The 12,533-nt window shown below is 37.7% G+C and overlaps 1 protein-coding gene across 10 annotated transcripts in view; it reads left to right on the plus strand.

The window, feature by feature from the left end:
- The window catches only part of KIAA0825 (KIAA0825 ortholog), a 388,584-nt gene that overhangs the window by 197,894 nt on the left and 178,157 nt on the right, over window positions 1-12,533 (plus strand). For 8 of the 10 annotated variants that reach the window (XM_072736775.1, XM_025992891.2, XM_072736780.1 and 5 more), the window contains 2 exons: window positions 415-573; window positions 2,587-2,681. In XM_072736775.1, coding sequence (XP_072592876.1) covers window positions 415-573; window positions 2,587-2,681 — 254 coding nt within the window. The remainder of the gene's footprint in view (window positions 1-414; window positions 574-2,586; window positions 2,682-12,533) is intronic. The other 2 variants (XM_072736778.1, XM_072736779.1) reach the window with 1 other exon arrangement.

A 12,533-nucleotide genomic window follows, 5' to 3' on the forward strand; every position in this document is an offset into this window, starting at 1 on the left:
GTACAGTAGATAACCACTGCACTTAGTGAATGAATGAGCCACCTTGTTCTGTGAGGAATCGTGCATCTAAGTGAAGTTTTGGTAACGGGACATGTTGACACACGAACCAATGACAAGACAATGCCTATTAGAAAGATTCTGATGTATCGAGCATACATTCGTTATGTGAGAATTCGTTAGATGCTTTCATAATCTACCCCATATATTAGGTGAACCTGTTTTTGATGGGTTTATTGCAGTGCTGATTGGTATTCTGCTGTGTTTCTTCTGAAAATGTATTCTGTCCTGAGGCAAGTAATATGCTGTAATCTAGCAAATGTGCTGAAAGAGTAGATTTGGATATTGATCAGTGTATTTTTAAAGAGAATATATGCTTCCCACCATCACGACTTGTAATTTTTTCCCCCCTTGAAGGAATATTTAAAAGAACAGCTGTTTTCTATGAATGGTTCGAAGGAAAAGCCATTACCCATCAGACCTTTAAAGATGACCTTGAGGAGTGTAGAAGATCAGCCTTCTGCCTTTAACCCTTTCCAGGTGTACAAGGCATTTAGTGAAAACATGCTAGTTCAGGTATGTGGAAAATAGGAAATGTGTGATCTTTTTTTTTTTTACACCAATAAAGGAAAAAGATGCTTTGTGTTTGAATACTTATAAGCTTTTTTTTTTTTTTTTTTTTTGGCTAAGAAGCAAAAGGCCTTGTTCTTATTTATGTGGTCTGCGTGAATTGACTTTGAAAAAGTTATTTTACCTTCTATTTGTCAAACTGATGCATATGTTTGGTCTGTATAGTTTAACTTTTGACCAGGTCAGTTTGCCATGGGCAGAGGGAACATCTGTTCGACTGTGTCTACAGAAGGCCTGAAAAACCAGGTGTTTCGTAAGGGTCTCCTCTCTTGTTGCCCATCCCCATCGCCTACCCACCCACTCAAAGAACACCTTGCCATTTTTATGAACTTATCTAATTTTTAAGGTAAATAAAAATAAGAGTAGACAACTAATTATAAACAAAGCCTTGAGTTCCTATTTTAAGTCACATGAGGTAAATTTCCCTTTTTATAACCCTAAACATATTCCTGCATTTCAAATGAATTTGCAAATGATCTCAACGTCAGGATATTTGGAATACGGGTAATATGATAAATACCACACGTTTTTAATGCCAGATGATGCCATTGTTTAAGCTACCTGTTTCAATCACATTGAAAAGATCATATCTAAGCCAAAGTATTTGAAATCTAAACTTGCTTTTGCTTTATTTATTCTTTTGGTGAATAAAAAAGGGAAGAGCTTCCTGACAGGCTATTTGAACTAACAGGGGAGAAGAGAAGGATTGCTTGACCTAGAGCTCTGAGGAAAATAAGAATTAAAACAATAGCCTAATTTGGGATGCAGATAATATTTTTGCCATGCCTGCTACAACCCTAGTCTACAGTCATCAATACTGTAGTAGAATAAGACCTTCAAATGCTGACAACCTGGGACAGAATCCTCCTGCTCTACGACAGGATTGTGGTGCTCCATTAATCAGCAGGTGACAGGGCATAGTTCTTATAGGATTTTAAACATTGGCCTGGACTCTTATTATCAAAACTGTGTAGTTTTAAGAGATACAAGCATCTATAATACTTGGAAACGAAAAATATTATGTAAGTTTTGAGTGTATTGGCTGCTTTTCTATGTTGCACATTAGATTGCTCCAAACCATAAATAATCATTGTAGCTGTTAAATTATCCTCACTTCGTTTAAGTAAATGGCATGTTTTATTCCATTCTGAATTATGAGATTATCTTTCACAGTAATTTTTCTCCTTACTCTGTTGTGAAATTACCTACTAAATGAGAATAAAAGAACATTATTTACATTTACAGGTTGTTCTAATTTCCCTTTTATTTTTTAATTTTTTTAAAGATTTTATTTATTTATTCATGAGAGACACAGAGAGAGAGAGAGAGGCAGAGACACAGGCAGAGGGAGAAGCAGGCTCCAGGCAGGGAGCCTGACTTGGGACTTGATCCCAGGTTTTCAGGATGACGCCCTGGGCCAAAGGCAAGCGTTAAACCACTGAGCCACCCAGGGATCCCCCTAATTTCCCCTTTAAAGCATTTTCTTAACCAAAAGTAACATTACTATTATACTCTTACTAAGCTGTGTCTTGTAATTTGAGTCATAGCCCCTCTAAATCTGGTTTTTTTTTTTTCCCCATAGCATTTCTGGATACTAAAAAATAAAAACTACAAATTGATATATGAAAAAGTTGCCAGTTATTTCACTTTTCTTTTCAGAGTCACCCTCTCAGGGAAACTTGTTGGGCAAATGCCATTAGCACTTGGAAGAATAACGACTCAAGAAATTGATTTATATTTTTATAAATAATGACTACATCCCCAAATGGATTTATAAATTAATTGCTGTCTTATTGGAATAAAAACCTTCTTCTGTGGACATGATTGATGTTATCTGTCTAAGTCCTTGTTCTGGACCCCCCTCCTTCTTAGTTAGTCTATCACAGCTGGAGCTTTAATTTACTGATCATATTAACTCTGATTAATAACTAACAATAGCGTATTCTCATTTATCAACAGTCAGCCATCACAAAATGGAACTGGAATTGGTCAAAGTTGCTGCCAAATTATCTGGGACTGGATAAGATGACCTTCAGTGTACTGCTCAAAAACAGGTAATGAGATTTGCAATTTGGGGGATCTGGTTGGGGGGAGAAGGAGATATATATAGAGATAGATATACAGAGAGAGTCATATATGTAAGTATACTTAGAATACTGTTTTTACATAGTAAGTATTTATAGGAGGCATTAAAAAAATTTTATGACATGAAATTAGTTGGTTTTGTCTGAATTTTAAATGTTTGACTTTGTGTATGTAATAGTTCAGCATTGTACACACCAAAAGTTATCAGGTTGGATGTCATTATAATACTTTGTATTTGTTTGTGATAATTTAATGAATGCATACAAAATGCCAAGCCAAATCAACCAGTCTAATCAGGGAAACATATAAGTAAAACTGTCATGATTGAATTTTTTGCTTTGAAGCCAGTTCCGTTGGCACTTAGTTGCTATAGCTTCAGTTACATATTATTTCACACACAGACACACGCACACACACACACACACTCCAGAACAATCTAATAAAATCGTAATGTACTTTTAGCCTGGGAACCTGCACATGTAATTTATTTTGCACAAAACTATAAATATTTTCTTTATATTCTGGATCTATTAACATGGATTTTAAAATACTTTCAAGTCTTCATTGAAAACAATAAGGTGTAATCTTTAAAAATTGGATTTCTCTTATCTAGTACGACATTTTCACCTAAGATATATATGTGTGCCACTTTTTTATACTCAAGTATCATTTGTTTGCTTATAGTTCAGTATGACGATTATTTTTTATATAATCTGTATGATGTAGAAAGTATTTCTATATCTTTTTGATACAAATATTAAATACCATTTTTTCCTGAAAGATCATAATGACATACTAGAATTGTCAAGTCATCCTTGACAAATCCAGGTGCATGTCAGAAAATATCAAGAGGGAAAAATATCCTGTAATTTCCCAAATGGAGGTTAAAAAAGGGCAGCTTAACTGCCAGTAAAACTTTTCATTTAAATGTGTGGTGACAATGGTGTTCTTAATATTTCACCCTTGAATGGAGCTCTCCTATCATGGACAAAGCTGAGCAGTCCAGCTTTCCCATCAGGCATGGCCTTCTCCCAGCAAGCTTACCACCTGACAGGTAGTAGTTGAGAATACGCTCTGTTCATGCACTAGTCCCCCAGAGCTGGGGCGGGGTGGTGGTGGTGGTGGTGGTAGGGTAAAAGGAGAAGTTATGTGATGTTAAACGTCTATCTGGAAACAAACTAGGAAAGATGAGTCAGTTTTTTCCCTGCTATCTGTAAAATATTGAGTTCATGTGGATTAGCTGTATTTTATTTTACTAAGTTTTCAGCTGTGAATTGCTGCTTCCAATCCACTAAATGGTACTCTGGGGGCAACACATCCTTCAAAGCTTTCTGCATTTGCTATGTGTAATATTCACTTTGAGGTGAATTTGTGTTTTTAACAAAATCGCATGTTGTTGTTATTGTGTAAAAACTTTAGATATACTTCAATTAGGACAATGGCTATTAAGTCTCTTTCCCTGAGAGAGCACATTCAAGAGTGCGTGGGAGAAAAGAACTCCCACAAATTTAGCCAGAAGTAACAGTTCAAAACTGTTCTCTTGGAAAAAGGTCATGAATATTTAATAGAAACAGCTAGACTATCACCTTAATAAGAACCTCAGAACTTTAAAGAAGAGTATGAAAAGCAGCCTACTCCAAACTACTATATACTACAAGCTGGAATGAACATAACTGATCTACCTTAGAAGGATGAGGACACTTCAGAGTTTTAACTATTTTTTAGTACTTTCCCAGTTATTTTAAGAACGTTATTTATGGGACTTGATTAATTGAACAGGTAAGGAAATCATTTCTGTTTTTTCTAAGAGACCTTTTTGTTCAGACTTATTTGAAAATGCTGATTTTTTTTTTAAGTAGTGCATTGAATTTCTGACAACATGGCTATTTAAAACTATACATTTGAGAGTGAAATCACAGGAGCTGAACTTTAAGAGTTACAGATGCTAAAAAGTTACAGATGTTCCCTTACCTCAACAAAGTGATATTTCTTGCGTACTATTGTCATTTCAGGAGGTAGGCAGAGCCAAAGAAGAAAACCTAGAGCAGTTCAGCTGAATATGCTCAGTTCTTTCTCTCAAACTCAGCAATTAAACTTGTTCTCTTTTTCTGTCTGTAATTGGCAATATGTTTGTACTAATCTGTCTCTGCACCATGGTCAAGCCTATATACGGGCTGCAAGTGTTGTCTGAGGACATGGTGTTATAAACAACATTGAACTCAAATACATATACATGAAAATTGTTGAGAAAGGGAATCCTTTCTGTTCACCCTCTAAATGCTTTTGTGCCTGGTCTTCAAATTTAATATCATAAGCAGACCATCTGTGGACTTACTCTCTTAAGACCCTAAGCCTGAAGTGAGCCAGACCTCTCTCACGCCCAGAACCAGATGGAGATGGGAAAGTAGTATGCTTGAGTTCTCAGTCCCTATTGTAAGCTTAACTTATAGAAGTTACCTATTTGTGTTTGGATTTCCTCTTTTTTTTTTTTTAAGATTTTATTTATTTTTTTGAGAGAGCAAGCATGCAGATTGAGAGTGAGAGAGCACAAGCGGGGGGGGGGGGGGGGGGGACAGAGGGAGAAGCAGACTCCCTGCTGAGCAGGGAGCCTGATGTGAGACTGGATCCCAGGACCCCAGGATCATGACCCGAGCAGAAGGAAGATGCTTAACTGACTGAGCCACCCACCCAGGTGCCCCAAGATTTCTTCATCTTTAAAGTGAAGTTGGGGTACCTGGATGGCTTGGCTCAGGTCACGCTCTCAAGATCCTGGGATGGAGCTCCGTGTTGGGCTTCCTGCTCAGTGGGGAGTCTGCTTCTCTCTCTGCCCCTTCCACCCTGTTCATGCTTTCCCTCTCTCTCTCTTTCAAATAAAGTCTTTAAAAGAAACAGATGGGGATCCCTGGGTGGCTCCGCAGTTTAGCACCTGCCTTTGGCCCAGGACATGATCCTGGAGTCCAGGGATCGAGTCCCATGTCGAGCTCTTGCATGGAGTCTGCTTCTCCCTCTGACTATATCTCTGCCTCTCTCTCTCTCTCTCTCTCTCTGGGTCTCTCATGAATAAATAAATAAAATCTTTAAAAAAGAAGATAAAATGAACTAATACTTATACATCTACTTCATGGAAACTGTTGACATAATCAAGAGTGTTAAAGGTTATGGCAATGTTTTTGAAAGTTGAAAATATTACACATAATTAGAAAAGTAGTAGCTCTAGCACATTGTTTCCTCTGGTAGGGAGACAATAAAGGTCATTAAGGATTATCAGGGAGCTGGTGGTGGTAGATGGAAGTCAGATGATACTTGACACTGAGGTTATGTAGCCTCCAGGCTTAAACAAGACTCAGAGAAAATGTCAGGTCAGAAATCAGGCAATGGGCCAATGGCTCATTGAGGGCGGACAGGTGTCCAAGAGCTGTATGAGCCGCTCAGGAGATACTTAAGAGATGACCACGTAAAGGACAGTGCAGACATATGAAAAACTATCACCTGGTGATATCAACAGTATCTGTATCTGAGACTATACTGGTATTTGTTACTCAAGCTGGTTCTGTGATGATTCCAAAGGCAGAACAAATCCTTTTTTTTTTTTATTTTTCACTCCCAAGTAAAGGTTTATTTACTTGAGAGTGAGAGCAAGAGACAGAGAGAGAGCATGAATGCAAGGGGCACAGAGAGAAGGAAAGAGAATCCCCAAGCAGACTACACACCAAGCCGGGAGCCCAACTCGTGGCTCACTCCCACCACCCTGAGATCTTGACCTGAGTAGAAACCAAGAGACTGATGCTTAATCAGCTGAGCCACCCAGGCACCCCCAGAACAGATCTTAAAGTGGCGACCTGAGTACTTGATGTGCCTTCTGCTCCCTGTCAGGCCTCATCTCAAAACACTTCTCCCCATTTCATGATAGTCTAAATTCATGGTCTTCTTCCTGTTGGGATTCTCCAAGCTCTTTCTCATTTTAAGGCCTTTGTATTTACAGTTCCCTCAGCTCTTCCCATGGTTGCTGCCATCTTGTCTACCTGGAGTACCTGTTAGCTCCTTAAAGAAGCCTTTCCTTATCACTCATCTAAAGTTACCTTCCAGGTCACCCGGGCATTCTACTCTCCTGTACTGTCTTAAATGAGTTACCAGTCTCTGAGATCTTACTTTCTGTTTGGTTGTTGTCTCCTAATCCTGCTTCCCAGGGTGGAAAATAAATTCCATGAGAATTGCACCTTACCTGTCTTACTCCAACCGTGTCTTCAGTACCTAGAACATCCATTGGGCATGCAAGAGATTTTGAGTAATATTTGTTGAATTAATTAAAAGGCAAATGAGAAATAAGAGTACAGAGAAAAAGTCAGCCCCTGACAGATAAGCGCAGAGTTGGCATTCTCTAAATGTGAGGTTGGATCAATGGTCATGTAGAAATGAAAATCATACTCTGGAAAATCTTAAGTAAAAAAAAAAAAATATGTGCATGTTCATTCTCTTCATTTTCCAAATTTAAATGAAAATCTAATTAAGCTCTCTGTATGTTTAAAAATTCCTGATTTTATTATTATGTGATAGTTGGGTCAGATTAAAAGCATGGAACCCTGGTCTTTATTTTTAGTTAATTGATCCAGTTCAAGTCCTAACCTGTTTAGCAACAAGGTCTATTCTTAACTTCATGATTCAGAAATATTTTGACATTTGGATGATGGGGTTAGTATTCATTAAGTGATACTAAAAATACAAGTTGAAAAATTTGAGGTAGAGTTAGCTGACAAAAGTATCCAACCAAGCCTTTGTAAAGTTGTGATTTTCAACGCATTTGGGGGAAAAAAAATGTAGTAGCTGAGACCTCAGAGAGAGATCCTGAATATGTATTAATGATAGATGTTTTTCAATTTAGAAAGTTTGCCATTGTGGGGAAAAAAGGCTCCTTAGAGGTTCAGAAAATCAACATATATATCAGTTCTACGCCTTTACCTTTAATGCTATGTAAGAGTAAGTACAGTGATCATACATTGATCTTTTGAATCAGTTTCTTACTATTAGTTTCTTGATTTCTTTCTCACTCACTTTAAAATAAATCCAGACTAGCAAATGAGACAGTGATTGCATTTGCAGGAGAGTTCACCAGAAGGGACACTGTATATTCCTTCATTCATGGCGAATCTCCAGATTGCCATTTTGATATTGTTTTCTTTGTCACTGGAACAAATTTATGTTGCTTTACCTTATTTATTCCAGACTAATTCCCAAGAATTGTGGTGTTGAAAATAATCTGTGAATACAGAGGAATGCTATGCTATTTTAACCATCTAAATATACTGCATATGAGTTTGGCTTCGAGTTGAGCAAACACAATTAAATACGATGGCAGGAACAGCAGAAGGGGTGGTGGTGGCAGATTTCTGGCTATCACTTTGGGGCCTTTCCAGGTGGACAATAACCATACATCTGAGAGGAAACAAAGATTAGAACCCATGTTTGAAAAGAGCTCTTGATTTGTGGAGTTGATTGTTTGCTTTTAATAATAATAATTATTAAAGGACCTTTACGCTAAATCAGATGATAATGTGTGTGCCCTGTGGTGTGCAGAGAGTAGAAAATACCGTCTGTGGCCTTTAACTGCACACACTGCACTCTGCAATGTCCATCCTCAGGCAGCGCTGCCATTAGCGCAATGTTTATGGTTGCTCACAGCAGTAAATTCCTGATGCAGCAGCAGGCTGCCTGGTTATGGAAAGGTGGGTTTAAGAAAAAAGGGAAGCTGATTTTAGAAACACACATCGCTGAGCCATTACATATATTACATATGCCGTGGCATTCAAATCTGGGAATTTTTCATGCTCTAGCTCTGTTAAAAAAACAAAAAACCACTTTTTTCCCACCTCGCCCCAAAGGCAGGGCCTCAGACAATCAGTGGCTCTCTACCCATCATCAGTGTGTTCTCAAACAGGAGCAGGCTTCCCTCTCATCCTCAAATCCCAAAGCAGCATGTCTAAAGTGTATTTAGGATATGAAAATTTAACCCTGTGATCCTCAGGATTTCCAGGAATTCAGGCTTCCCTACATCAACCTAACTAACTGATACCTGTGTATCGTTTTCTATTTGGTAACTTCTCCATGTTGTCCTTTCTGGTGGGTAAAGTACTTTCCCACAGATCTTTTCCTCTGACCCTCACAAGAACTATGTAATAAGAGACAGGTACCAGTGAGGTTGCAAAACATTAAAGGACATATCCAAGGTCACAGATTCAAGGTCACAAGTTCGAGATGCCACTTAAAATGAAGTCTTCTGACTCTGTATCTCGTGCTTTATCTGTTACACCATATTCCCAGTCAGGATTTTTTTTCCAGCTTCATTGAGCTACACTTGACACCTAACATTGTGAAAGTTTGAGTTGTGCAGTGTGTTGGTGTTGCTTCGATACACCTATGTATTATAAAATCGATCACCACGGTAGCACTAGCTAACACTTTCATATCAGCACATCGTTGCCATAGCATTTTTGTGGGAGGAATATTTAAGATCTACTGTCTTAGCAACTTGCAAGTATATAATACAGTAGTAATTATAATCCCCATGCCATACATTAGATCTTCATCATTTAACTGGGAATGTGTATTCTTTGGTCAATTTTTTAAATTAGCTGTATATTCACTGTAACACTACAGATGATAATGAAGACAGCAAATGTGGAGAGGACTTGCCACCTGGCTGGCATAATTTAAGTGAATTGCATACACATATTTGACTATAAGTCCTTAAAATAACATTATAAATGAGGCACCCTATTACCATAGTTTTCCTGATAAGAGCCCTCAGGCACCCAGCACAGAGTGCTAAGTGACAGTGCTCAGATTTGGTTCACCACTCCTCTCTCAGGTGGTGGGACAGGATGATTACAAAAAGAGAAGGCCAGGTTGGAGACTGTGACTAAAGGCTGAGAGAGAGATTATGCATCACAAACAGAAAAGCCATTCCCATAGAAGCCTGGGGTCTTGTTTAAATCTGTTCCTAATTTGCATAAAGGTTAGGTATGATGGGTTCTCTTTAAAGACCGTGGGGCCCAGATTTTCTTGAGGTTGTGAGGAATGAAGCTTACCATTTCTTCAGAGCGAGTGTGTCCTTTCAAATCCTCTAAGGGGATAGATGCCAGATAGATTAAAGGTGCAAGAAGTTTTTTGGGAGAGCTGCACATGAAGGATAAAGTGGAGGGGGGAAGGGTCGGCCAGCAGACCTTCAGACCATGTTGTTGATCTGACAGCTGGGAAAGGAGAGGGGGAAGGAGGATTGGGTAGAAAGAGTCTGGGGTAGCAAGGTAGTTCTAATAAGGTTTGGACAAGGCCTGTGAGAACTCCATGACCTAAGGTCACATACCAGAAGAGTCTCATACCCTGCAGGAATGGCCCTAGTACCTCCATTGTTCTCAGACACTTGAGACAAGCATGACCTGAGCATGTGGGAGATGCAGGGGATGAGAGCTGGGGTCATTCGTCCCCATGCTAACTGTAGCAGGAGATGTGGTGGCACATTTCTACCTGGCTACAATGGTGGGGATGCAAACCGTGGTTCTATTGTATGTGAGAGGTTATATGTGTATGTGTTGTGTGTGTTAATAGGAATGTGCTTTAAATGAAGGTCTCCGTTACTTTAGTGAAGTAGAAGACAGACTACCTAAAGAAATAGGTTAAATGCTATTGACAGAAACGCAGAATTGGCAACATTCTGATGAAAGGGAGGTATAATAATTTTCTCAAAAGCAGCCATGGGAAAGTTTTTCACTTGTCAAGTTGAACCGAAATTCACTTTGTAATGAATTTTCACCTACCTAATTATGCATTCACATACCGGCACTTTGGAGTTCTTACAATATATAAGAAGCTATTAAAAACCTTCTTGTATGGAGTACATTCTTTTTTCAATGACTGTTCTTTAAGTCTTCCCCCTGTCAAATTCTGTTCAAACCCCAAAGCCTCCCTGATTGTTTTCTATGAAAAGTATAGGTCCAGCCAGGAGTCACTGTTGTAGACTCATTGATTTATTTTAGCTGAAGATGAAAATACCATTGACGACTTCGTAGGCTCATTGGTCACCATAGAATATTTCTGTTTATGTCACTATATCAATATAAAGACAGGAAATTATTTCTTTGAAAATATTTCATTAAGACATTATCGTGAAAGAAATTTAAATGTTAACTAAATATAATGAAATATAATGAATCTGAACAGCTAATGTTCACTTTATATATTAACATTTATGATATTTCAGTACTTTTGTGATGTATTATATATGAAACTAGGTAGGATACCTATGGTGCTTTCTTATATTGTAAATGAAATTCTCACCTTTATGTAGCCTGAGGACGCAGTTCTAAATTTTATTTTTTCTCCCAAAATATGAGATCTGGTAAAAAAAAAAAAATCAAGATATTTTTATATTGAGAAAATTTATATTAATTTAACTTGGAAATTTATTTTATAATGAACTATAAGCAATATGCACACGTGTAGTATTTCAAATGGTAGAGGAAGATATGAAATAGAAAAGCTCCCAACCCCAGCTCCTTAGTCACAGAAATTGCACTCGCTTGTAACTATTTCAACCGTTTCTCTTTTTATTTCTTTCCATTGACAAATCTAAAGGATATGCTCCACCACTAATTTGTAAAGAATAATCTACTTAATATTACTCATTCCTTGCAATGAAAAATACAGAATTTAAGTTATACTACCTCCCCCTATCCCCTCCTCCTCAAACTCTGCTAGTAAAATTTAATTTTAGCTCTTCCATTGGTCACTTATCTGTCATGTTATAATCTCTATTTTTAAACTGATGGATTATTTATATATATATATATATGTATGTGTGTGTGTGTATGTATTTTTATTTGAAATAAAGTAAAATTCACTCCTGATGTGTAAGTTCTGAGTTGAAACATGTGTTAAAACTATTTAACAATCATCACTATCAAACTTGGTCCAAAAGATTCCCTTGTGCTGACCCTTGGTAGTCATTTTCTCCTCATCTCAATCCCTGGCAAGCATTGATCTGTTCTCTTCTTTCAGGAATGTCCTAGTAATAGAATTACATACTACGTCACTTTTTCAATCTGTACTCTTTTACTCAACATGATATATTTCAAATTCCTCCCAATTGTTTGTTCTCCTTACTGTAGAATAGTAGTTCATTGTAGGATGTTCCATTGTTCGTTGGTTCATTTACCTGTTGCAGGACATTTGGGTTATTTGCAGTATTTGGTGATTGAGAGTAAAGCCTCTGTAACCATTTGTGTGTAGATTTTGCATGAACATAGGTTTTTAGTTCTCTTGGATAATACCTAGAAGTGGGAATGCTGGATTGTGTAGTAGTACATTCATGTTGAACTTTGTAAAGAAATTCTATCTTTCTGTGTTTTATGCTGCCTAGGAAAAATTTGATGCCAAAAGGATTCTTTTTCCCTTTTTTGGTCTCCCTGGATGCTCTTTTTTTTTTTTTTTTTTTTTTTTTAAGTCCTCACCTATCCCACCCCTCCCACCCCCTCTCATCTGAAATGAGATTGTGTCTATGCATGTCTTTAGTATCTCTTGGCATTGAATAGGTCCCCTCAATATTGTTATTTTCTTGAGGGTTTTTTTTTCCCTTATTACTGATTATTCCCTCTGTCCCATCCCCAATTATATCTAGATCGCTTTCTAGAATTCCTTTAAGACAAGTGTTCTGACTTATTCTTTCTTTGGATATTGCTACAGGCTTCCTGGCCTTGGTCCTCTTGTTCACACACTATCTATATCCTTTCCACCTCTTTTTCTGCAGCTAACTCATTCACTTGTGTGGCTTT

The sequence above is a fragment of the Vulpes vulpes genome, chromosome 14 (assembly GCF_048418805.1).
Source record: "Vulpes vulpes isolate BD-2025 chromosome 14, VulVul3, whole genome shotgun sequence".
Classification (NCBI taxonomy): domain Eukaryota; kingdom Metazoa; phylum Chordata; class Mammalia; order Carnivora; family Canidae; genus Vulpes; species Vulpes vulpes.